The sequence below is a fragment of the Abrus precatorius genome, unplaced genomic scaffold (genome assembly GCF_003935025.1).
Source record: "Abrus precatorius isolate BTA unplaced genomic scaffold, Abrus_2018 Scaffold7, whole genome shotgun sequence".
NCBI lineage: Eukaryota > Viridiplantae > Streptophyta > Magnoliopsida > Fabales > Fabaceae > Abrus > Abrus precatorius.
The window spans coordinates 4,434,881-4,460,747 of NW_020874417.1; the positions used below are offsets into that span (position 1 = coordinate 4,434,881).

The window sequence follows — 25,867 nt, forward strand, 5'->3', positions numbered from 1 at the left end:
CACCCTTTTTTTGGGTGTGAAATGCATGGAGACAAAAAAAATAAGAGAAAGAATAAATAGTATGATGAAATGTGTGACAAAATAGAAAGACAGAAATAAAAAAAGGAGTATAAAAATATAAATATTGATGATCAAGCCATCCTATTTAAAGAGACACGTTGCAAATTGCTTGAGGTAAGCACAACTTTTCTATTAAAAAAAATAATTATTTTCATCCTTTAAAAATATATACTTAAAAGTAGATAATGATAAATATAATTAAAGAAAGAGACAAAAAGAGATAATATATTAAATAACTGAATAAGTATAGATAGGTTAAAGTAACTGTATCTATTATTACTTTTGAATGTTTATTATCATTCTTATTTAAATGATTTGTAAATAAAATATTATTTTTTATAATTATATTAATAATGAAAATATTGTATATAAAAGCTTGTTAGATAGGAGTCATGAGAGTGGAATATACACTCCACTTAAACCCCCATCATCCTTTCAGCACGTTAGCCATTCGATGCAACCGTTAGGAGGTTCTTTCTACTCTTAGAGAGAATACCTATCTCCATTTACTATAAATAAAGCTGAAGTTATGGCTCCAATCTGATGATGATAATATCTATTGTTTTCTTAAGGAAGTTTTTATATATATATATATATATATATATATATATATAAGATAAATGATAATGGCAAATTGGTATTTTGGGGCACAGACGAGGGGGAAGCCAATTACGGAAGGCTTTTGCACTCTTGCTTACAATTTTATTATTTTATTGACTCAAATAAAAAAAGAACACCATTTTAATATCAAGCTATATGTTAGTTGAATCGTATTTTAAACTTCACAAATGATATTTCCATATTTTTAATATTTTTTATAAAATTCTTTTTTTTTTCTTAACCAATACTTGATAAAATCCTGATTAATACTTATCTTCAAAATTTAGCTACCATACCTTCTATATAAACTTACGTTAATCACATATGAACAGTTGCGATGTATGTGAATAACCGAGAAGTAAACTCAATTTAGCATGTTTAATTCAATACAAAAAGAGGAGACAAATTTATGAAATGTAGAAGAAAATAATAAAAAGCTTTTAATATTAGAAAAGAAATAAAAAAAGTGAGAAACTATAACCTTTTTTATTAGATAATTTTTTTAAAAAAAAAAATAGGTATATTATTCAACCTTTATCCAACAATTGCAGACATAATTTTTAAGGTCGATTATGTTAATCATTTCGACAATAATTAATAAAAAAATTACAATGAAAACATACCAATAAAATTAAAATGTACGCTTTTATATAAAGACTAATAATCTTTTTTACTTTTACCATACTTTATACGGAACCTTGATCACACTATGCCCATTTGATTGAAAATACACGTGCAAACCCATCATCCAAATAAAAATAATCGCAATATTGAAATAGTAAATCAAAATAAGAAAATTATATAATTTATAAAATAAGCAAGCTCCAAATAGAATGGAAGTGGCAGAATGAGTAAAGAGAATGATTTCAGACTGTTGAGTTCTAAATTTAAATATTTCTTCAAGTTTAAATAATTCTTTCCAACTTTCAAAGCGGCTGGCACCTAATGCTCGTAGCCACGTGAATCAGTGCTCCTTAACGAAGCAATGACAACAATAAATCCAATGGAAGCCTTACGTGAAACAGAAAATGAGAAGTACATAATAAATTAGGCAACCGTGCCGTTAATAAGTAAAACAAGCACAGGTTGAACTAACTGTAAAGATCATCATCATCAGCTCCACCGGCACTTGCAAAAGGGCCAGGTGCAGCGGCGGCGGCGGCAGTACCACCAGAGCTGGTATCTGCAAACCTGAACTCACTTCCAAACCCTCTTGACTGCTGCAATGTTTGGGCAAATGCCTGATACTTACGAATGTCAGCATCGCTTACACTCCTTCGTGCATACTTCATTGATTCTTCAAAATGAGCTGCCTTGATTTCAGCTACATCTTCCTCTTCAATATCCTCTTCCATGGCCTCAGGGTTATCTCTTCTCCTCCTTTCTCTCTCGATGTCCTGCCAAGAGAATTTTGGGGGAATATATTAGCTTTAAATTAAATCCAGTAAAAATAATTCTGCAGTTGTCAAAGCACATTATTGTAGAGAGAGGAGGGTGCCCCCCAACTGTACCTTCTCAATGTTTTCCCTTATTGCGTATTTGCATGCACGCTGGCAAATCTCAGTAATATCAGCACCACTGAAGCCTTGAGTATACTTGGCAAGAGCTTTAAGGTCAACGTCTTTTGAGACGGGAGATTTTCTCAAGCAAGCTTTAAATATCTGAAGACGGGATTCCTCATCTGGAAGGGGGATATAAATCAACTGGTCAAGACGGCCTGGTCGCAGAAGAGCAGGATCTATAATATCTGGTCGATTAGTGGCACCAATGATGAATACAGTTTTCTTTGCTGACATCCCATCCATCTCTGTAAGCAGTTGATTCAAAACCCTGTCAGCAGCACCACCAGCATCTCCTACACTACTGCCCCTCTGCAAGATAAAGCACATAAAAGTTTTAAACACAGCTAACAAGGTAATTATCGTGGTCTAATGGGCACACTAATTAGCTATTGTTTAATTTATTTAAAAGAATACAGAAATGTTTGAACAACCAATCAATTTAATCTGATGTTCAAATCATAGCATGGTATGTTGCAAACCTGAGTTGCAATAGAGTCAAGTTCGTCAAAGAATAGGACACATGGAGCAGAGCCTCGAGCTTTATCAAAAATTTCCCTCACATTAGCCTCACTTTCTCCAAACCACATTGTGAGTAGCTCAGGACCTTTGACACTGATGAAGTTTGCCTGACATTCATTAGCAATAGCTTTTGCCAAAAGGGTTTTACCACAACCAGGAGGACCATAGAAAAGAACCCCCTTGGAAGGTGACATTCCAAACTTCTCAAATTTTTCAGGATGTTCCACAGGATATTGAACAGTCTGCAAAAGAGAACATTATTAAAACACAGGGCGATGAGAAAGAAAAACAAGTATAGTGATGTTCGACCGCACAACAGCTTACCTCTTGAAGTTCTCTCTTTACATTTTCAAGACCACCAATATCTTCCCAGCTGACGTTGGGCACTTCAACAACCTGATTCATTAGCCAAAAAAAAAAAGTTACAAATTCATCAAAATTTGAAGAGTGTGATCACAAAGTGTTGACCAGGAGGGAGGAGGGGAAACTGGAGGACAGCATGCTATAAGAAACAGCTAGAATACTTACTGTTTCACGAAGTGCGGAAGGATTGCTTGATCCAAGTGCAGTCTGGAAATGCTCATTCGTCACCGCCATTGAGTTGAGTATTTCAGCATCGATGGACTCGTCTTCCAAATCAATAACATCCATTTTCTCCCTAATGCACTGAAGTGCAGCTTCGGTACACAAAGCAGCTAGATCAGCACCAACATATCCATGAGTGTCCTTGGCAATCCTTTCTAAATCAACCTGCAAATTACACAATGGGCCAACTTCTCATATTTCAGAACATTCAAATCAAACCACAATTTATGGGGAAAAGATTCAATAGTACATCTTCAGAAAGCTTCATATTTTTCGTATGGATCCGAAGAACCTCAAGGCGCCCAACTTCATCTGGAACACCAATATCTATCTCTCGATCAAACCTTCCAAACCTCCTAAGAGCAGGGTCAATGCTATTGGGACGATTTGTGGCTCCAATAACAATTACATGTGCACGGGATTTAAGCCCATCCATGAGGGTCAAGAGCTGGGAAACAATTCTCCTCTCAACTTCACCATGAGTCTTCTCTCGCTTTGGAGCTATTGAATCTATCTCATCAATGAAGATAATAGAGGGAGCATTCTTTTCAGCTTCCTCAAATGCCTTCCTCAGATTGCTTTCACTCTCACCAGCCAGTTTTGACATGATTTCAGGGCCATTGATGCAGAAAAAGAAGGCACCAGTTTCATTTGCAACTGCTCTGGCAATTAAAGTCTTACCAGATCCAGGGGGTCCATATAGCAGAATTCCTTTTGGTGGCTTCACACCAATAGACTTGAATAATTGAGGATGCCTCAATGGCAGTTCCACCAGCTCCCGAATCTGTGCCATTTGCTTCCTAACACCACCAACATCATCATATCCAACCTCATCTAACCGATTCTCATCTTCCCTTTTAATAGGCTCTCCTTCACAGAAAATCTCAGTGTCTGGAGCAACGACACAGTACTCAGCAGGGTCAGTTTCAATAACCTTGAACTCCACACTTCTCATCCCCCCTCTCACAAGGAAGAAGTCCCCCTTCCTCACCGGACGATATGCCTCGAGGAAATAAGCTGCAAGAGTAAAACTGGAGTCAATGCATGTTTGAATTAACTTATTACAGAGAACTAATTACTAGATTTAGCAACTTCCTCATATGTCATTAAGCAGTTGAAAAGAGAAAATATTATCCCCCAGTTTTAGGTAAATACAAAAAGATATAGTTGGTATTCATAGATTGCAACCCCTGGCAACAAGAGGTTCCACCTTGTTACATGGATTTAAATCTCAGCTTTCAGAGGTAAAGCTGCTTTAATCTACCCACCTCATGCACTTCGCCACCATTTATACGTTTAGCCATCTTATCCTTGGAACTCATTTGCTCCCTTAGTTTTCTCTCACATAAATTGTATACAAAAAGGTCGGTTCATCTTTTTTTGATAAGATACAATTGCTTATGGAAGCAACTCTCTCTCTCTCTGCCGGCCACTCCACCACATTCTAATTGTGCAATTTCTTAGCCACAATTGCTTAGCAATAAGAAAAATGGGATAAAATGCTCTTAGTATTCATAACAACATAAAATGGAACAGGCATATATACCCAACCGTGAGCAAAATGGGAACCAACAAAAATAACACAACATAAATTGCATTAAGTCCTGCTACCATTTAACTTCCACAAAGAGATAAATTTTTTCATCTATGCAGTAAGCATAGAAAAACCATCAGTTACTTATTAAGATTATTCATTTTCAATGCTTAAGAAACATCTTATCAACAAAACTACAAAACTATCAGTTCTATTTTCAATCCTCGTCTAACCAAAGAAATCAAGTACTAGAAACCAATGCGAGAAAGACCAAAAAAAGGCTCCGAAGCAGAAACTCACGTTTCAAGTAGGCATCAAAGAGATTCCCAGTAACCCCTTCAATAGTATCATCCACAGGCAGAATGTGAACTCGCTTTCCATATTTAACATCAGCGCATTGATGAACGGAAACAACGTCACCAAGCCTAACCCTAAGGTTATTCCTCACAACCTTGTTCATTCTTATTTTCGGCTCCTCACACGTGTCATCAGCAAGCGCAATACAAATCGTATCCTTCCTTTTCTTTCCCTAAACGATCAAAACCAGTACACTATTAATTTAACAAGGTTAACTCCTTCCGCGAAGGTTTTACAGATTTTAACCCTAACGCGTTTACCTTAATCAAAATGGTGTCGCCGCGGAAGAGTTGAAGCTTCTCCATGGTGTCCGGATGAAGGGCGACGACGGAGTTATCGTCGTTTACGGCTTCATCAACGACGAGTCGATTCGGCGCCTTCTTGCGTTCCAAGATCGCGGTGCTGAAGTCCCTCTTCGTTCCCTTACTGAAAAAGGCACAATCAATCAGAATTCCTGAGATGAAAAATCGAAAGAGAAGTTGACAATAGAATTGAGATCTGAGAAGGAAGAAGAAGCTTACGGATCAGAGGATTCGGGTTTGTCAGCCATTGAAGAGGAGGAACAGTGAGAGTAGAGAAGAAGAGAATTGAAGGAGAGGAGAATGAATGAATGGGATCTGAAATCGAGAGCGTGTGGGTAGGTCAGTGGATATTTATAAAGTTGGGGTAAGCTCCGTTTCTTGTTACCGAAGAAAAATTATAAAGTGCTTTTGTGAAATAATTAAACTTATTATTATATTATTTTAAGGATTTCAATATTCTAGAATATTTGAGATGTTTCCAAAATCTTGAAACCATGTTAACAATTTACAATTTTATTTTAAATTTATAAAATTACTTTAATTTTTCAATTTTTTAGGTGAATAAAGTAAGTTATGTATCTGGTACAAAAAAAATTTCTTTTAATTAAAAGATAAAAGATGTAAGTGTTATATACGACCATTTTTTATAATAAAAAATTTTAAAGATAACAGGAAAATATTTTTTATGTTTGATTTTTAAATATTTTTAATGAAATAAAAAGTCATACATAAGAAATATAACTATTACTGTTTAATTTTGATTTTTATAAAATAAAATAATTATATTTTTATTTTTATTGTTTTAATAAAATAAATAATTTTATATGAAAAAATATGACTTTATTGTTCACATTTAATTTTAGTATGTTGTAAAATAAAATAGTTAAAATTAAATAGAACAAATGAATAGATCTCCTGTAAACAAATCGTACATGAATGGTACATATTCTTTGCCGAAATTCAACTTAAGATAAATTTTGACAAGGTGTGACCAAGTTTATAATCAATATTTTATTATAAAATAGTTTTTTTTTTTACAAACTATTTAATATAATATTTTTAATTATTTTGAAAAAATTAATTAATAATTGAATATGATAATATAAATAAAATAAAAAATTAAATTTTATTTTTTAACACACGCAACATGTGTTATTTAATGCGTAGATTTTTTTCATACTAAAAATAATTTATTTGTAGTTTATTTAGCTAATTATTTAATTAATTTTTAGTTGTTTATTTTATAAAGCATTATAATTAAAGAAAATTGTACTTTCATGTACAACTATTTGCTTTAATAAAAAATTGAAAGTTATATTTTAACTATTTTATTTTATAAAATTTTTAAATTAAATGTAAAAAATGTACTTATTCCGATTAACTTTCTTTTTTATTGAAAGTTTTAAAAATTAAAAGTTGGATATGAAAGTGTCAAATATTTGTTTTCATATTTTTATTATAAAAACATAATCATATATTATATAATGATGACTTTAACTATATATATATATATATATATATAGAGAGAGAGAGAGAGAGAGAGAGAGAGAAAATGTTAAAATTGAATTGTTAGTTATAATAAAATGCATATTTTCTTTATCTTTTTAGCTTAATAAGCCTTGATTATTGAAAACTCTAAAAGAAAAAAAAATCTTCATCTTCTTAATCATTCAATTAATGAAGTTTTTTTAATTGACTTCACCAACTTTTTTACTGCTCACCATTCTTACCCTCGCATTATCATTATTTTTATTTCACTACAACTATTTAACATGTACCATTAACTATTACTTATTTAAATTGTGGCGTAGAATGAAATTTATACAAAATTTATATCTAAAAATTAAAACAATTTGACATCTCAATAGGATTATATTGATGATAAACTGATTTTTTTAACCATAAACATCCCCACTTTTATCATCCTCTGACTTAGTATATAAGTTATTTGTGTTAGAGTTAATATTATCTTTTTTAGCACTTGTCAATTTTTATATTTGTTTCTCAATATATATATATGTTTTTATCATCTTTATTATTCTTAAATCAAATTCTATTATCATTATTTTTTTTGGAATTTATATCATCCACAGTATCATACTTTTCTCGTGCCAATTTTAGCTAACTTCCTTTTAAGTTTATCATTGCATGCACAACATATACATTTACCTCCTTTATATATGCACTCAATGTAGTCTTAACTATTATGTTGCATTTTCATTATTGTAGACTTTTATTAAACCTTTTTTTCTGGATGAATATTAGGCTTTAGATAAAACCAATGAATACATTTTTTATAGCTTAACTCCATGAAAACTCCAACAATTTATTGAAGTGACCATTGGTGTAGACAATAATCATTCGTGACCTTTTTCAAACCTCTCATGTATTCAAACCAATACCCTTTTTAGAAAAAAAAAAATCAACAAATTATCTCTAAGATGCAATGAACATTGAAGTCAATGGTCAACTACCAATTATTCAAGAAATACACATATAAACATATACTTTAAAAAATGTTAATTCTTAAACCCTTCAATTTCATGCAAGGCAGAACATTGTTTTGAGGATAATCAAATTAAATATATTTATTTTGTTTAATTTTATTCATTCTCTTCTATTTTTTTTATATACAAATTGAAAACAATATTGATCATCATTATTTAACTATTTCATTGTTTTTGTCTCATTTTTAAGCATTTCACATATTTATTATAAATGAACAAAATAATACTAGTAGAAGAATTTAAAAAATTAAAATATAAACTAAATTATTAATTATATTATTTAATGTATGTTATCTTTCAAACACAAAAAATATATATAGAAAATTGAAATATCAAAAGCTGAACGAGTAATTATTCAGGTGAAAAAACTGAAAGAAAGAAGGAAAGATTTATTTAGGAGTGAAATTTGCAATTTGCAGCTGAGTGAGTGCGACCGTGCCTGTTGTACTCATCCTCGAAACCTCCGACCTTTCCATAGATGTTCCGTCAATCATCATCACCAAATTGATCGCACAGAAAAATAATGGGTTTAGGTTTTGTCGTTGGATTCCTTGGCCTTCTCATTCTATTTCACGCCGCATATTTTACCATCCAATGTATGCATCCCCCTCTTGAATTCATACTTATTTATTTAAACTTAATTGAAAAAAAAAAAAAAGCTTCAATGGTTTAATGCGCGCGTATCTGAAAATTTGGCATGGTTTGGTTGCAGATAGGGCTTTGTTGAAGATCACAGAGGAAGAATTTTCAGGGTCTCCTTTGAATGTGAGTGTTGAAATGTGTTGGTGTATTATTTATTGGAATTTTAAATCTTAGATTTTGGCAATTGCAGGTGGTAATTGAGGTGTCTCTTGGATTATTGTTTTGCATGTGGGCTGCGCTGACTGTGCCTGGCAAATTGTTTTCCATCCACCCTGACTCTGAAGAGAACAGGTAACTACTGCCCCTTGTTTTTCTATTTGGAAGTTTGATCTTGTGAACGGCAAATTATGCTTTTGGTTTATATGATTTTGTCACTTTAATGGAAGTAATGTTAGTAAGAGGTCATTTTAATTTTGGAGAACTAGCGACTGGATAGCATCTGTGTCCAATGAAAGCCGATATGCTTCCTTGACTTTGGGAATGCTACTTAGCGATTTAGGCTTTGATTGTGAGTTTGATTTAGGGCATTTTGAAAGAGATTATAGAAATAGCTGATGACTTTCATAAACTCTTTTAAACTTATTTTAGCAAGTTTTTTGGTATATTTAATCAAAATAAGTTCTCCACTTGTTTGGAAAGGAAATGAAGAATAGGGAAAGGAAAAGTATACTTGTTTGGAAAATTTTTAATGAGGGGAAGGAAGTGGACTGTGTTCTCCACTTCCAATGTCTATACATTCCTTTTCTGTTTTCTCCGAGTTTTCTTCTTTATACTTGTGCAATCCCCTTCCTGAGACTAATAGCTGCTGGAGAAAGGATTTTATCTGTTTTCCTTCAATGAAAGTGTAATTTCTTTTTGGTATCTTATCATAATTGATCTCCTTTGCTTACTTAAGTTGCCAAACAAAGGGAAGTAACTCGCTTTCCATCCCCTCTTCCTTTCCTTTCCCCTCCTCTAAATAACTTCCAGTTCCAAATATAGAGCAAATTATCATCCATATGTATTGGTGAGGATCCATTAATTTGTCATAGCACCATGAAGCTACTTCTGTTAGATTCTTCATTCATAATTCTGTAGATTAGATTCTAGACAACTGGATTTGACAATTATGCTTAATTTGGCATTATTTCTCAAAAGAAAAATGAAAAGGAAATTCTGACTGTTCCTCAGCATGACATAAATATTACCAGAAGGCTTGATTTCAGTGGTTCAGCCATTCTCCCCCTCCACATAGTTGTATGATTTATTATTTTATTTCATTGAGTGATATAACAATTTAATGAACAGGAACTAGTTTTCTGCTTAGTCTGTCGGATAAGTGTTAGATACTTAGATGCACCCTCCATGAAAATATGGCTTGATGTCCAATATATAATTATGTTTGTGTAAAAGCATGCTACCTTATAATGTACCGTGATACTTTACAAACCCTTTTCAGGACACCGGTAGAGCTGTTTTGTTGTTCTTGGAACTTTTGTCATTACCATTGATGCGACATAGTCAAAATGAGTGATGTAAGTGGTGTTTGATTTCACATTGGAAAGGATATTAAGAGTGGTGTGCAAAAAGTGTTCAAATATCTATCATTAATGTATTAGTCCTTTGTCAAAGGAATTTTCTCTTTCCAAAACTCTGTAATTGCTATATTTGGTTGGACTTTGTTCATACTTAAGTATAGAACTTCTTGATGTAGTAACCTAGTCTGATTCTACTTGTGTCTGGTGTGATATGAATTGTTATGGATTTACTTGGATCCCAATCACCTGGGTTTGTTACCTTGGATGCAGGATTGTTTCTTTACCTGCCAACGTGGACTTCATGATCTTCAACCATCGAGGCAAAGTCTTTCCTGTAGAAATGGATGTGAAGCTGAGACATTGAGGACTTCAATATAATTGGATCAAGTTCCTTCATTTCTTATACCCGGAAGAAAATTTTTTCCTAAAAAATTGAATAATTTATTTGTGCATTTGATACAAGTGTTGGTTGACATAAGTTTTGCAGTTTTCTTTTGTAGCTTCATACTTAGCATTTCTGTACTGGCACCTAGCTGTCTTTGCAATTTTGACCGCATGTTACTATTAGTCCCTTTTATGATTTTGTAGCCTCCAATTTTATCATCACATTTTGACTATTGAATGGTAATGTTCAAAATTGAAAGCTAATGATATCGTCTATCTAGGTGAAAAATGCTTGAGCTTTGTTAGGTTGCAAATAATGTGTTCAATGCTCAATACTTAAATGCATTGAGCAAATGTTACCCTTTTGATGCCACATGTCTGGAAGATACCAACCAATAAGGTTATCTGTAGCATAATTGGCGTTCAACTTCAATCAAATGATGGGCTCTGGGTTTTCTGAAATGCCTGGAAAGGGTAGGAAATGAAGGGTAAACCCCAATTTGTACAGGGTAGAAGATGGATGATTAGTTATATACGCGTATAATTTTACCATTCTTTTGAACAAATCTGACAGTATCCTTTTTCTATATAATTTACAATCTTATAAATTACAATCTTATAAATTAATCTTGTCTTGTTTTACTAAACTTGTAGGGTTTCCATAACATGTTTAGGAAATATTTTTTTCACTCTTTATAAGTTATTCCGTTTACTTAAAATATAAATTATTATCTAGGTTGAAATAAATAATCTTTTACAATTCGACCCTGTTAAAATTTATATGATTATATTTTCTTTTTTTCATATACTGTTATTATTATTTTACTCATTTATATATTTTTCCTTTATAGGCTAATATTTTAATAACTATAACTACAAGAATAAAACATTTTAAAATTAATACCCTAATAAGTACAGTCTATAAAAACCAAAACTTTAAATGAAAGAAACATATAAGAATTAGAGTGTAACCAAGTAAGGATAAAAACAAAATCAGCAAAATAAGAAAATCCGACAAAAATAATTGTCAGCACAAAAATTCAAATTGAATGAAGCTATAGAAAACAATTATTTATTTAAACCCAACACTATCTTCATGCTTTTACGAGATTATGGGAAAAAAAAAAACCAATAAATATAATATACATCTCTGAAAGTATATCTCAAGTTTAATCATCTGGGATAATATTAATAATAGAACAATAAGAAAACACTTTAGCACAAGTTCTTTAACAACCCAGCATCTAATCATCATCTTTTAACAAAGCAAGAAATGAAAGAAACTTTGCAAAGAGAACCCACTACTCAGAACTCTATAAATTAACCTCCCCCTGTATGCTTCATTCACATCCACCACATTCCATTTCCACCCTCTTTTCTTTGCGCAGATCTCACTCTTCAGCTCTCTCAATTAATTTTCCCTCTCATTCATCCATTGCAAGACTCGGAACACTCACCACTTGTAGTTTTTTTTCTTCTTCATTCTCCGAACAGCACTCTTTGGAATTCAAACCTAATGGGAACCAAAGAATGCCGCTCGTGGAAACCCTAATTTCGGTCCGAAATGAGCCATGGCGGAGAAAGAGCTGCATCCGATGACTTTGGGCGAGCCGTGGCGAAGCTAGCTGTGGCGCAGGTATGCGAAGCAGCTGGGTTCCACGGCGCGAGAGACTCGGCTTTGGAGGCCCTCGCCGACGTCGCGATTCGGTACCTCGTTGACCTGGGGAAAACTTCAGAGTTCTACGCCAATCTCTCTGGTAGATCGCAATGCAGCGTGTTCGACGTGATTCGAGGGTTTGAGGATTTGGAATCGCCGCGAGGGTTTTTACTGAGAGATGTCATGAATTTCGTCGAATCAGTGGATGAAGTTCCGTTCGCTAACCCGATACCTAGTTTTCCGGTGATTCGGGAACGGAGGAACATTCCGAGTTTCGTGCAAATGGGTGAGACACCCCCGTCGAAGCACATTCCAGCTTGGTTACCGGCTTTACCCGATGCTCACACGTATATTCACACACCAGTGTGGGATGAGAGGGTTTCTGATCCTCGCGAGGATAAGATTGAACAAGCTAGGCAGCGTAGGAAAGCTGAAAGGTCGTTGTTGAGTTTGCAGAAGCGGTTGTTGTTGCGTAATGGGTCAGTGGAAGCAGCAACACCATCTACTTCTTTGGATCCTGAAGAGGGGGTTGCTAAAGAGAACAATAAGAATAACAATCTGGTTCTTCCGAGGAATAAAGAGGATTCGTCGGTTAAGGTTTCGGTTTTGGATGAAGGTGGTGTTGATGGGAACCGTGTTTCTGTGTTGGATGCTTTTGCTCCTGCAATTGAGGTGCTTGGGAGTAGGGGTTTTTGTGGTGGTGATGATGATGATGATGATGGTTTGGAAGGGAAGAAGAGTGATGTTCCTGCTGTGAGGCCTACCGTGCATTTCAAGTTCAGGACTGGGAAGAAGTTTATTGGGGAGTCTTTGGATACCAGGCTTCAGAAGAAGGATGCATCGAGAACGGCTTCGTTGGCTGGTCGAGAAGATGAAAGGGATGATAAGAAGAGGAGGGCTGAATATATTCTCAAACAGTCCATAGAAAACCCACAAGAACTCACTCTGTTGTAGATTGATTATTTTGTGTTTGTTGACTCACATATGATGGATTTGAATTGAGTTGGCATCGTTTGGAGGCATAAGGGGGTGTTCGGAGATTGAGGGCTTGCTGATCTTCTGGTGAGGATTTTGTGACTTACCTGTAGAATCACTCTTAACATCTTTTTAGAGCAGTTAAATTTGTTTCTTTCTTGCTAGTTTAGCTGTAATTTTCCTACGGATCTTTGAATATAAAGCTCCTGTCCACATCTCATATTGTAGTTTACACACCTAATTCAATTGAATCAATATACTGAATTTTCTGTGCCCATGCCATGATCTTCATGTTATGCTGTAATAGCTTATTTTCTAAGGTTGTTGTTACTGTTATCCTTGTCAGGGTTTGGTCTTGTTAGACCCAAAGAATAGGCCGTTCCTAATTGTGTTTATTTTGATTTGTGGTGCTTATATTGTTGGTTTTGCATTTCTTGCAAAGGATTGTGAACAAATTTTTATGTATTTTTATCCCCAAGTTTAGATTTTACATTGCTAGATAGGAAAATAGATATTTTATGCGAAAGTTTTGGTGTGGGTACTTCAATAATTACTTCTTTAGTAGAAATATAATAGCAGTATTAGTATCTCAGTGGTGGATATGATATGGTAAAAGTATTCTGTATGCGTGCCTGATATTTTCTAGTTAGTTGTTTTTTTTCTGTTTGTGGATCAATTCTTGTTTTGTTTGTTTCTCAAAAAAACAAACATTGAAAAATATGAAATAAACTGTTGCTCCCCTGCACCTGTGTTAATTTAAGATATTCATGCATCGAACCAGATTTGATATCTTATAATGATAAATAATGCCTATTTTCATTGGTGTTGTTAGTTGCATCATGATACGTGGGTCTGTTATGTGATAGGTATCAGGGAATCAGAGATAAGAAATGTGGAAAATCTGTATTGTATTAACTATTAAGGCTTTGTTTGGATAAACTTATGGATAAGTCCTTGTAAGAGAAGAAAAACAATATAAAAGATTAATTAAAAATAATTGATGTCTTCAAATTTTAGAGAATTTTAGAGAAGTTATATGAGATTAGCTTTTAAAGAGAAGTACAAGTTAATTTTAACTTAAGGGAGAAGTTTTATTAAATTTTTATATTATTTTTCTTCTCTTATAAGGACTTAATCCACAAACTTATCCAAACAGGGCCCCTAAGTGTATAAGACTCAAATCAGCTAATCACAGAGCCCAAACAATGTTGACAAGTACTGAGATGAAAGAAAGGAAAATCTGAGCAATTCAAGAGTGCTCAGTGCCTCAGTCTCTCCCTGTTCCTGAGTCTAACCCTAGTTCTTCCTGGTCTCAGCATTCTCTCCTCCAAATATTCTTCACATTCCCTCTCAACGGATTCACAAGAGTCATCCCGATTCTCTGCTGCCAGCTAGGTAGTCGGTTACCCCTTCTTTCTCTCACCCTTCCTCCTTTTGACATGCTTAATTTTTGGCTTCTCAATGTGGGCTGTAGGTGTCCCCACCGTGGAAGGTTGGGAAGTTGTCTAGGACTCCCACAAATTTTCTCAGGCAGGGAGCTGTTGCCATTTGATTAAAACCTCCATCTCTTCTTGCTGGTTTTGTTGATTAGCTATGGCTTCTTCAAGTTGCACGTGTAATTCCCAGTTTTCAGATAAACAAGCCAGCAAGGGCTGAGGTTGGGTTTGGGTAGCAGAAAAGATTATTTTTTGAGTAATGAAACAGGAAAAACTGGATGGACCAAGCTGCCTGCTGGTGGGGCAAGTTTGTAAGCGACTGGACTGATCTTCTTTATGACTTCATAAGGCTCGTAATGTCTTGGACCCAACTTCTGATTCGTCCTTTTAGCTAAGCTCTTCAGTTTACCTGGATGAATTTTTATGAACACCCTATCACCAACTTGAATGAATATATTAGGAATTTGGCCTCCCTCTCTCTGGTCCAGAGTCTGACCCGTATCCTGCTTGCCCTCCTCTTGGCATTTTCTCTTCTTAATATTCCCAACATTCCTTCTCAACAGCTAGACTTATCTCATTTGGCATGATTGGGTGCATTGCCCCCTTCCTCCGCCTTCGGCACATGCTTAATTTTGGGCTTCTCAATGGCCGTATCATCATATTTGTGTGTTTATGGCACTATGCATGTGGATTAAATTACAGGCAAGGGTCACGATAGCTAAATCACGTGTATTCTCGTAGGATGATTGGTATATATTTTGTTTATAACCTCCTGCAAACAAGGTACTTGTTTAATAAGGCTTTTTTTCCACTTCATCATTATCTCTGTTCTACTTGAGTTATGAGTACAGTCGGTGTTTAACCAAACATTTTCTGAATTTTATTATTTCAACAATATAATATATATGATGCTCCAAAACAGTACTTTTTATGGACGTTTTTTGTACACAATTCTAGTACTAGAATTGTTTCTAACTGTTAGTGTTTATAAGCCAAAGTTTTATTGAAAGAAGTACGAGAAGTACTCAATTTACATCATACAATATAAAATAACTGTCGCTTGTTTAACTTTTTAGATTCTACACCATGTTGCTTATTTACCTCCATTGAGGCGCTGCGAAATTACCTCATCTTGCGATGCATTTGCCATGGGTCTTCAGCACCATAATGATTATTCTCAGTATCTTAATACAAAAATGTAAAAGAATATATCATATCAGCCTTTTTTATCATGTTATGTATCTGTCACGGCTAATAAAAGGCATTCTCTTCTTTTATTTTCCACCTTTAATGCATACAAGTTGCCCAACAGAGGAAACCTTTGTCTGTTCTACCAAATTTTGAATACTGTGTTTCCTTCAAGTAGCTTTGAAAATGTCAACTGCAAGAAAAATGATAGATGATGATAAATAAATGGGAGGCATTCACATACAGTGACATGAGATGAGTAAAGAAAATTAAGATCTTAATAGTTTGTTTAATAACTAAATCCTTATTTTGATTTCTAAGATAATAAGTGTAAGATATTTTAATTTCTAAATTTTTAAAAATGTTATGTTACTCTTTAATTGTTATTTTCATTAAACATTTTAATTTTTAAACTTGAACATAATACTAATATTTCATGGTAAGTATCAGATACGATTAATTACGTGATATAGTATATTTTTTTAAATATTTTAGTCTTTAAAATTATTATTACTAAGACAATTTAGTTTATATTTCTTAAAACATTTCGACTATCAAGCATTCTTCTTCTATATCATTTATCACTACCATCATCAGAAATTACTATTTCCAATCATTGTCTATATTCTCTATTGCCATTAATGGTAGTTTCAAAGTTTTTTACTGTACATTTTCGTGACCATGATGCTTCTCTGTTTGGTCTTTACCTGAAATTGAAATCTCTCTTACTCTTAGAACGTTTGTGTCAATGTCCTCTTAACCCGAAAAAATTTGATCCTGTAGTGGTTGAACTACTAGTGCACCCTCCCTAAAAATGAAAGCCAATAACAAAAAACTCTCTATAAGAGCTTAAACATGATATATATTTTTTATTCGAGAGATGAAAAAGTTGACCATTTTATTGCGTAGGGATACATGTTATTATTTCAATGTGTTTATAAGTATTATTTTTAAATTAATTTAAAATTATTCTTATGCCTCATATTCTTTATTATATATATTTTGTCTTTTATAGAAAAATATATTCTTTATTAACACTTAAAAATTTGATAAAATTTAATTTTATCATAATTTTATATTATATTTAATATTTTAAATTAGTATATGTGTATTTTTTATTACGATTAAAAATAATTATGCTATTTTAGTAAGTTATGGTTAAAAAATAAAATATATTAGTTTTTTTTGCTTTAAAAATATGTTTTAAATATATCAAGATAATTTATTTTATACTTGATTATAAATTATTTTTTTAATATAATTTGCAAACTATCTTAAAAACTTAAGAATATATTTAAAATATTTCAAAAATAATTATAATATCATTGAAATATATTTAATATTTATTAAATATAACTTTGAAAACCAAATTTGAGTGAATTTTACATATTTCTAATAAAAAATTGTCAATTATTTTGGAAAAACGACGTCGTGAATTACGTAGCGTAGGTACAGGCGTGGTTTGATGTTTATATTGGGAGAAGTGGATAAGAGGAGACAGATGGTGGTGGAAAGTGTGAGAAAGAGGAAGGCGAAAATGGAGAAGTATTTTGGAAATGCTTATCGTGGTGACCCCGGCGTGCCCCATTCGGACCCGGATCGATTCGTCAACATTTGGGTCGGATCCGCTCTCTTCGGTGTTCTCACATATTTCAATCCCTATATGTGGCAGCTCTCTAATCAGTACAAGTATCACTCTCCCTCTCTTCCTTTTTCATTTCATTTGATCTATGTAATCGAATTCCATAAACGATACCATGTAATCGAATTATTGTTACTTTACTAGTGCTTAGCTTTACTTTTGGGGTTTACTCTATGGATGCTAGGGTTTACTCGTATGTGTGTATGTGCAGCAACTGTTATTATCATGCATTTGACTCCTATACTTGTTCTGCGAGATGTTTCAGTTATTATATCATTATTATTTTGCTTTATGATTATTACCTTAATGCTTCAATGAGTGAAACTGTTGTTTTCTGACTTTCTCCAATGCCACTTTCCTGTCCCGTTGTTTTCTTCAATATCACAAACTTACATCACATATTCTAAGATCCTTTAATGTGCAGTTGGCATGACAAAGCAATGTTATTTGAGCAATATCACTGGAAACAGGCAATGAAGAAGAATCAGCCTTATGAGTTCCTGGTATGCTATTTTACCATTGCTATCTAAATTTTCTGTAGGGTATGATTGGAGGGAAAGAGAGAGGAAGGCATTTTTTCAATTTTAAATTAAGAAAATTATATAATTTATTATGATAAATACATAATTAATACATTAAATTTACTGTTAATTTTTTAATTTATATCTTTTATTTTAAATAATATTTTTGAATATATTTGTTTAAAATAAAAATTTTACCTTCGTCTCTCAACCCCTTAAAGCTTTAGCTCAACGCTGGCCTATGAAGTTCAGACTCTGATACAGTCACCACAGGTGACATAGCTAATGTCTTAAATATAAGTCACTTGAGACACTGCGCGCACACACACAAGCTAGCTTTTCTAAAAGAAAGAATTTTTTTTTTAATACTAATGGATGTTCATGTATAGTTAAGTTTTGAGTTTTTTAAATTTGACACCTATTGCAAAGTGTTAGATATGTGTCGAACAAGTATTTGAAAATTGTTGGTGTTGAAAATGTGTCCAACACCGTGATACTTCAAACAAGAGAGGTGTCTGAGCTTTGTAACACTGATGATACTTTTGTTTACTTTGTGCTTTATTTAATATGAGCAAGTAATTATCTTATAAAAAATCTGTGCTGTTGCAGTGGAACAAGACCTGGGACAGGGTTCACCGAGATCATTACTACTACAACTGGCCTATTTACTTTCCTTAGGTTCCTTCTGTTTCATTTCTTGCAGACATTGTCTTATCTTTACTTTGGTTGCAAACATGGATAAAATTGTTGCAAGCACTCTGGAGTATGACATTTGAATATGACTTTAAAATGTCCAGTCCGCGTGATGCCTTTGGATTATTGAGATGTGTGTGTTTTAACTACAAAATTATTTAAAATACAAATCGTGTAAAAATAATGACCGAAACATAAGGTCAGGGTATGTTTGTTTCTTGTCAATGGCATAATTATTTTCAGTCGTTGGGGTTGAATGAGGGGAAGCTCCATTTACCTCCTGTAGGATTTATAGAAGCTACGGAAACACTACTTTGGAGATATTTGTGTTTCAGGGGTAAAAATAGTTTAAACAGGGGTGTAAGCATTATAAACTTAAAAACAGTCAGTGTAATGTTAAAAACTATAGGGGTGTGTTTGGGAATACGAGTGGGATAAAACACCGTAGAGATCTCTATCAATGTGTCATGAGCAAAGTACACAAGCAGACTCACTGCATCTTATCCAAAATCATAAGTTATTAGGTTATATGTCCTTTCTACTTCATGTTGCTCAACTTGTCTATTCTTATCTAAAGTGGAACTTCTTTAATTACATTTGCTATTCCAACAGGGTGTGTTCCCATAAGTTTCACAAATTGTCTTGGTAGGTTAGGATATTTGACTCCGGTAAGAAGTTGAAGGTTTGAGATACTGTGAACACCTAGCCAGTCTTTTCTCATCATCTTACACTACCATCTACTTAACTTGTGTTGATTGTTGAGTCTGTAAGTCAAGAATTATAATGTTTTGTGTGTGTGTGTTGGCATGTAACCTTATTAACGGATTAGTTATGAGCGTTATTTAGCTAAATAACATTACGGCTAACTTGAGGTGGAGCGGATCGTCTGTCCATACATTGGTTGATGTTTGTTTCAAGGTATAATAATGTTAGCACACAATTTCAATAGGCTAGTTCTTCCGACCCAAAAAAAAGTCACAGTTCAATATAATATTGTAAACAAGGGCATGTTAGGAGTTATGTTCAAAATTTAAACGGACATATTAGGATAGTTTTCGCGTTTATAAGTTTTAAAAAAAGAAAAAAGTAAAATTGAAATTATATTGTTGGAGAGTTACTTCCCCTTCTAATGCATGTGTTAGGGAGGAATTCCGCTTCCCTTGTTTGGGAGTTGGAAGCTAAAGCCAGCAAATTCTTTGGTTTCCCCACAACGTAATTTTTGGTGTTTTCTGCTAAAAAAGGGGTTTTCAACGACTTTTTCACGTGATGGCGTTTATATATACATATATATAATGAATAAATAGTAATAAACACGAAAAGAATAAAAAGTGTCCATATTTCTACGAGAATATGAATATGGACACTTTTTATTATTTTCGTGTTTATGCACTATTTATTTATTTTTCTAGTTTGATTTTAAAACTACCTCGTCTTTCCCTCACAAATGGGAAGGAAATATGAAACTTTGAGAAAGAGGATGGCTTTCAATTTTTCTTATTAAGATTCTCTGACACAATTCTACTCAACACTTTAAATATCAATAGTAAATATTTTATTATATTAAAAATGATTAAATTAAATAGATAAATGTTTTAAAATTCAAAATAAGTTATAATTTAAATTGAATTAAAAAGATACTAATTACAGAAGATGTTATATAAGTTCTTTTTGTGTAACTTATGAATAAGTTCTTGTAAGAAAAGAAAATAATATAAAAATGAATACAATTTTTTATATAAGTTAAAAATGATTTCTCTCTTCAAGTTTTTGAGAAGTTAAATAATATTAATTTCCAAAAAATAGAGAAGTACAAGTTTTATTAATTTTTTATATCATTTTTCTTATCTTATAAGAACTTATTCACAAGTTTATCCAAATAGGACTACATGTAGAGCATATTCTTTTTTTTTTTATTTTAAATATTATCATTTAACACAACTTCTGAAAATACTTCTCTTTAAAAATGAGTATTCACATTCAATACAGAGATAGATAACATAATGCATTTCTTTTACCCTAAAATTAAAAAGAAAATAAAAAGTTGAATAATTGATCTAATAATATATCCTTGGTTATGTTTGACATTATTATTTAAAAAGCTACCGAGAGTTAAAAACTTGGGGTGTTAAAAACTAAAAGCTAAATTAATGAAATAAATATTGAGTTGATTCTTAAATAGGTAAAAGTATGATTCACTAACGGTGCAAATTTTTTAGACTCCCACAGGAACGAACTTAAATTGAAAATAAATACATTTATAATATTTTCAATAAATACAAATATATAGGATTGTGTATGAGTCAATTTAGTACTAATCTACAAGAAGCCCATGGGCACATACGCAGGCCCGGAGCAGCACTACCCAAATAATAATAACGATGGGCTGGAAAAGAAGCAATGATCCTAAAGTAACTAGCGAGGACGTTTCAGAGAAAGAAAATGATGGCGCATTTTGGTTATCTTAATATTCCATCATCATCTTTATCTCTATCTGCATCTCTCACTTCCCCAACTCGTTCGCTTCCCAAAACGGTGTCGTGTCATCTCTCTTCATTTCCACCATCGTCACAACACATTTCCAACCATAACATTCTCTCCAAACCTTTTCATTTTGCTCTCTCTGGAGCCCTCTCACTTGGCTTATTGTTTGGAGGTAATCACTCACTCCCCTTTTCACCTTTTCAGCAAATCATTGCAAAAATTGTAATTTTTCAAACTCTTAGGAATTGGGGTGGCTGAGGCTGCTAAAGTTGGTGTGAACAAGCCTGAATTGCTCCCTAAGCAGTTTAGTACTGTCATTGATGTTGCTGGCTTCCTCTCCGATGGACAGGTCTGGTGTTCTCACTATCTTTCTAACTCTTAAATGTTTGAATTTTGATGTTGCAATGCATTTTCAAGCTCAGGAATTGAAACCAATCTCTTTGCAATGTGATGAAATTGGCGTTTGGAATTGGAAACCAAGAGACTGTTTGTTTTCTGAAAATGTTCTGCCTTTTTATTTTTCGTTTCTGCATTTTAATTAGTTACATTATTTTTATATGATTAAAAAATATTTTTTAAAACCAGACTGTTGCTTAAGCTAGCACATAGCAATAGTATGACTATGATATTTTTTCCTTATTCAAAATAAACTTAAAATCAGTTTTTCTAATATGTGTAAAAGAATTAATAATAACATACATACATATATAGTAAGTTTTTATTGAAAATTATAGAATTTAATCCAATTTAATGTGTTGATACTATTAAACGCTAAAACTATCTATAAAATTTTACTATTTATTGATTTCTTATTACGATTAAAATAGCTTTTTTATAATTAATAATACAAAATATTTTTGAAAACCAAACAGCTCCTAAGCTAGCAATAGCAATAGTATTAGTATGATATAATGCTTCTCTTTCTCCTTATTCAAAGTGAACTCAAAATTACAACTGAATTGTTGTGTTTATGAATTGAGGAAAAGACAGAAGAATGTTGGTGATTTTCAGTTGATCATTCATTTGCAGGAGAGAAGACTAGCACAAGAGATTGCTGATCTTGAAACGGATACTGGATTCAAGTTAAGAGTTTTGGCCCAGAACTATCCAGATACGCCAGGTTTTTCTATTATGGCCATTGCACAATTTATCATAATATGGATATCACGTAACACACAAGCTGATATTTCACCTCCTAAAATTTATGGGTTAAGCTATTGTTATTGAAACTCAAGCATAAACTATTGCACTCTGCAGGTTTGGCTATTAAGGATTTCTGGCAAGTAGATGACAGAACAGTTGTCTTTGTAGCTGATCCCACATTTGGTAAAGGATCTACCAACTCTTCTTTGTTACTTATGTTCTTCCTTCTTTTTTATTAATTTATTTTTTTTCCTACCAGTAGAGGTAATATAAGAAGGGGGTGTTTGGATTTTTGTTTTGAAGTTACAAGATCAATTCTCATACTTTTCGATGAAAACACACGTTTGAATAAAAAAGTGTAATTTAAATTAATTTATGCACGTATTTCGATCACATTCAACAGCTCAAAATTATTCTACTCAATTTTAAACTAAATCACTCTTTTGACCAGGGAATATATTGAATTTCAACGTGGGTGCTTCAGTTGATTTGGACATCCCACGTAGTTTCTGGAGTCGTTTGGCAGGGAAGTATGGGAACATTTTCTATTGGAAAGAAAAGGTAGATTCTGCTTCTAAATGTAGGTTTTTTTTTTAATTAGCTTTGTCAATGGTTTAACATCAAATGAAACAGGGCGAAGATGCATCCATTGAAGCAGCAGTTATGGCAATTTCTAGTTGCTTGAGAGAACCCGTTGGGCCTAATAATTGTTCTGAGGTGAAATAATTTGGTTGATTAGTATTGTTTTGTCACGTAATAGGTGTATAGAAATAAACTCGAGTATTGAGGATAATATATTACATGGTTCAATTATATTATGTTTAGTGTAAGGATCTTATGTACTTCATTCATTGTTAATACTTAATACATATGAAGTAATGCAATGTATTTTAGTTGCATCAACATGAGATATACGAGATTGTACACCATTGTGATTTATTACTAAGAAATGTTTCGGCCACATTTTATAACACACTATTAGTCTAACATGAACTTCCCTTCTAATTATACAAACATCTACACGCCCCAAAATACATTCATCCATATGGAATTTCCACTTACACACGAATTAACTTATTATGGAGATACTGCGCCAAGAGTTATTCGTTCTTTCTCGACCCAACACAAAGCTATTAATCTGATGATGTGTCTGTATTTCAATGCTCGTGTGTGTCTGTATTTCAATGCTCTTTTACTTCGATAACTAATCCCACTTGTAGTTGCATCTGTTTGGCAAATTTTTGAGATAGAAAAAAATCAATTGTAAGTAGAATTCATTTTGAGAGACGTGAAAAATTTTAACTTTCAATGTGAATAAGACTTTACCCTTTAAATAAAATCAATTATTCTGAACTCGTTTATAAATATTAATTCTAAACACATCAATCTATCGAAATCTAATCCAAACGTAGAGCTAGTAGTTATAGTTGGTCAGACACATTTAAGTTGACCCATTGCTGGTTGGGTACGAATAATTTGTTAGTCCAGCTCACTATGGATTGTAGGCTGGCCTGCTAGCTACTTTCCCTTTTCAAATATTACTTCTCAATTGTTGACAAAAACAGAAAACCACATTACAGTTAACGATAAAAAAAGAAATTATTACTTCACATTCATATAATCATTATGTATATAACAATATCTTAAATTTTTATTAAATATGTATACTCCATCTAGTGACTAGATATTAAATTTTTAATAATATTTTACTATTATTATACTCCAACACTAGCATATTATATACCAAAATAGTTATAACTTGATCATAAGATGTAACTACATTCTTATTGAATTTGGGTCAAAATATGGTAAAACAAGCTTTTAAATATTTGGGCTAAAGTTTAACCTAGTAACTCAACAAATTACATAGTAATCTAGCAAAGAGAGGTGCGTGGAAAGTCTCGTGACACGGGTGATTCTAATATCCTCTATTCTTTTGTAAAAAGTGTATTTTTTCTGAAAACATTACTTTTGCATAAGTGATTACTAATTGAAAGTGAGTCGTTGATCGTTGCAGTTTAAAATTGGATGGCTAAGATTAAATATTGAAAAGGTAAACAAATACAGATAGGAATGAATAGTGAGCAACATGAAGAGGGTTAATAACATAAATGTGACAAGTTGTATACATGAAATTTCATTAACATCATACCCCCCATACACCCGATGTAGATATGGTTAACATGAGACAGTAACAAAGTAATTGTAAAAGGGAGATATTACCTTAGAACCCAATTAATCTAAATACAGTAGATGCGCAATGTGAAGAATGTTGTGGTGAAATGACATCAGTTTTAACACAAAACTGATACAAATAGAGTGCATGCGCAATATTTAAAAGGTGCTTGTGAAATGACATCGGTTTGACCACACAACCGATGCAAAATAAGGGCATGCACAATATGTAAAATGTGGCCGCATAATGACATCATTTTGACTACAAAACCGATGCAAATATAGACAATGTAGAAGGTGGTTGGCTAATGACATCTGTTATGCCAGACAATCGATTCAAAATCAGGTCCATGTGCAAATGTAATAGGTGGTCACGTAATGACATTGATTTTATCACGCAATCGATGCAGATGTGTGGCAGTTGTACTATCCATATTTATAAGTTTTTACGTTAGTGACCAACAGAAAAGCGAAAGCCTTGGTAGAGCTATTGGGAAAAATGGTGAATTCTAGTGTTGAATCATAGGAAGAAATTGTATTAGCCTAAACAAAGCCTTGGTGAGAAGGGACTGAGGGGTGGTAGAGTGGTAGGATTTTTCGTATGAAGAGGTGAAATACTTAGTTAGAGAAGAAGGGCAAAACGAATTTGCAATGCAAAGATAAAGGAGAATAGGATGAAGGAAGGAGTGTAGAAGGCAAAAAATACCCATTATATAAATCAGTTTAACATGGATTTCCCTCGAAATGATGAAGGAAACGACGAGGTTTGAGTAGACTATGTGTATTTGAGTGAATAACCATAGTTGTTAATCGAAGTAACCTGTGTATTATTTATATATGTTACAGGTTGTTGAGGAATGCAATGTGGATGAGGAAATGGAAAGTTCAGATGAAGTCGATATGCAGAAGGATGGATACGTCAATTTGAGTGATTTATGTAGCACTGAGATTAAGAGAATGGAATTTTTAAGTGTTGAGGAATGTTATAAATTTTATAATAAATATGGCAAAATTAATGGGTTTAGTGTGAGGAAAAATAAAGGGGGTAAAAGTAAGAATGAAGATGTTGTGTGGCAGCAATTTGTTTGTTCAAGCCAAGGTTTTCGACGAGAAATTTACAGATGTAATCTCAATCGACTTTGGGAGCACAGAGCAATTACTAGGTTTGGCTGTGAGGCAGAGATGGAGATACGTTTCGATGTATATACAGGGTGCTGGGTAGTTTGTCGATTCTTTGATGATCATAATCATAATTTAGTTGATGAGAATTATTTTGGAATGTTAAGGTCACATCGCAAAATGGATGATGGTGATGTTGAACAGATGCATCGAATGAGGAAAAGTGGTATTCCGACCTGCAAAATATGACTCATTTGTTAGCCAAAGA

The 25,867-nt window shown here is 33.0% G+C and overlaps 6 protein-coding genes across 6 annotated transcripts; 5 read left to right on the top strand and 1 right to left on the bottom strand.

The window, feature by feature from the left end:
• Positions 1-1,534: 1,534 nt before the first annotated feature.
• Positions 1,535-5,916, bottom strand: LOC113871061 (cell division cycle protein 48 homolog). The gene is made up of 9 exons (XM_027507793.1): positions 5,739-5,916; positions 5,478-5,643; positions 5,161-5,389; positions 3,577-4,343; positions 3,270-3,491; positions 3,066-3,137; positions 2,702-2,983; positions 2,172-2,531; positions 1,535-2,057 (listed from the first exon to the last, which is right to left on the bottom strand). The coding sequence occupies exons 1-9, from the start codon at positions 5,765-5,767 to the stop codon at positions 1,752-1,754; spliced, it is 2,433 nt and encodes an 810-aa protein (XP_027363594.1). The 5' UTR covers positions 5,768-5,916; the 3' UTR covers positions 1,535-1,751.
• A 2,633-nt stretch (positions 5,917-8,549) lies between these two features.
• Positions 8,550-10,779, top strand: LOC113873498 (membrane magnesium transporter-like). The gene is made up of 5 exons (XM_027511638.1): positions 8,550-8,622; positions 8,739-8,791; positions 8,859-8,959; positions 10,456-10,592; positions 10,647-10,779. Exons 1-4 carry the CDS (start codon positions 8,550-8,552, stop codon positions 10,547-10,549), a joined length of 321 nt encoding a protein of 106 aa, XP_027367439.1. The 3' UTR covers positions 10,550-10,592; positions 10,647-10,779.
• A 1,253-nt stretch (positions 10,780-12,032) lies between these two features.
• Positions 12,033-13,589, top strand: LOC113872770 (transcription initiation factor TFIID subunit 8). Its single transcript, XM_027510575.1, has 2 exons — positions 12,033-12,059; positions 12,109-13,589. The coding sequence occupies exon 2, from the start codon at positions 12,134-12,136 to the stop codon at positions 13,178-13,180; it is 1,047 nt and encodes a 348-aa protein (XP_027366376.1). The 5' UTR covers positions 12,033-12,059; positions 12,109-12,133; the 3' UTR covers positions 13,181-13,589.
• Positions 13,590-17,291: 3,702 nt separating this feature from the next.
• LOC113872711 lies at positions 17,292-18,902 on the top strand. Its single transcript, XM_027510470.1, has 3 exons — positions 17,292-17,514; positions 17,892-17,970; positions 18,598-18,902. The coding sequence occupies exons 1-3, from the start codon at positions 17,327-17,329 to the stop codon at positions 18,664-18,666; spliced, it is 336 nt and encodes a 111-aa protein (XP_027366271.1). The 5' UTR covers positions 17,292-17,326; the 3' UTR covers positions 18,667-18,902.
• Positions 18,903-21,094: 2,192 nt separating this feature from the next.
• Positions 21,095-23,259, top strand: LOC113872710 (thylakoid lumenal 15.0 kDa protein 2, chloroplastic). The gene is made up of 6 exons (XM_027510469.1): positions 21,095-21,334; positions 21,405-21,511; positions 22,192-22,282; positions 22,420-22,488; positions 22,757-22,866; positions 22,939-23,259. Exons 1-6 carry the CDS (start codon positions 21,121-21,123, stop codon positions 23,029-23,031), a joined length of 684 nt encoding a protein of 227 aa, XP_027366270.1. The 5' UTR covers positions 21,095-21,120; the 3' UTR covers positions 23,032-23,259.
• A 1,949-nt stretch (positions 23,260-25,208) lies between these two features.
• Positions 25,209-25,848, top strand: LOC113870816 (protein FAR1-RELATED SEQUENCE 5-like). Its single transcript, XM_027507301.1, has 2 exons — positions 25,209-25,244; positions 25,327-25,848. The coding sequence occupies exons 1-2, from the start codon at positions 25,209-25,211 to the stop codon at positions 25,846-25,848; spliced, it is 558 nt and encodes a 185-aa protein (XP_027363102.1).
• Positions 25,849-25,867: the final 19 nt, after the last annotated feature.

Excerpts from the sequence above, each read along its gene's own strand:
- LOC113872770 (XM_027510575.1), top strand. The coding sequence starts at position 12,134 with ATGAGCCATGGCGGAGAAAGAGCTGCATCCGATGACTTTGGGCGAGCC.
- LOC113872711 (XM_027510470.1), top strand. The coding sequence starts at position 17,327 with ATGGTGGTGGAAAGTGTGAGAAAGAGGAAGGCGAAAATGGAGAAGTAT. Across the intron at positions 17,515-17,891 it reads CAGCTCTCTAATCAGTACAA|TTGGCATGACAAAGCAATGT; the intron begins GTATCACTCTCC and ends TTTAATGTGCAG. Across the intron at positions 17,971-18,597 it reads ATCAGCCTTATGAGTTCCTG|TGGAACAAGACCTGGGACAG; the intron begins GTATGCTATTTT and ends GTGCTGTTGCAG.
- LOC113871061 (XM_027507793.1), bottom strand. The coding sequence starts at position 5,767 with ATGGCTGACAAACCCGAATCCTCTGATCC. Across the intron at positions 5,644-5,738 it reads AAACCCGAATCCTCTGATCC|TAAGGGAACGAAGAGGGACT; the intron begins GTAAGCTTCTTC and ends TGCCTTTTTCAG. Across the intron at positions 2,532-2,701 it reads TTGACTCTATTGCAACTCAG|AGGGGCAGTAGTGTAGGAGA; the intron begins GTTTGCAACATA and ends TTTATCTTGCAG.
- LOC113872710 (XM_027510469.1), top strand. The coding sequence starts at position 21,121 with ATGATGGCGCATTTTGGTTATCTTAATATTCCATCATCATCTTTATCT. Across the intron at positions 21,335-21,404 it reads ACTTGGCTTATTGTTTGGAG|GAATTGGGGTGGCTGAGGCT; the intron begins GTAATCACTCAC and ends TCAAACTCTTAG. Across the intron at positions 22,489-22,756 it reads TGTAGCTGATCCCACATTTG|GGAATATATTGAATTTCAAC; the intron begins GTAAAGGATCTA and ends TCTTTTGACCAG.
- LOC113870816 (XM_027507301.1), top strand. The coding sequence starts at position 25,209 with ATGGATTTCCCTCGAAATGATGAAGGAAACGACGAG. Across the intron at positions 25,245-25,326 it reads ATGATGAAGGAAACGACGAG|GTTGTTGAGGAATGCAATGT; the intron begins GTTTGAGTAGAC and ends TATATGTTACAG.
- LOC113873498 (XM_027511638.1), top strand. The coding sequence starts at position 8,550 with ATGGGTTTAGGTTTTGTCGTTGGATTCCTTGGCCTTCTCATTCTATTT. Across the intron at positions 8,623-8,738 it reads CGCATATTTTACCATCCAAT|ATAGGGCTTTGTTGAAGATC; the intron begins GTATGCATCCCC and ends GTTTGGTTGCAG. Across the intron at positions 8,960-10,455 it reads CCTGACTCTGAAGAGAACAG|GATTGTTTCTTTACCTGCCA; the intron begins GTAACTACTGCC and ends CCTTGGATGCAG.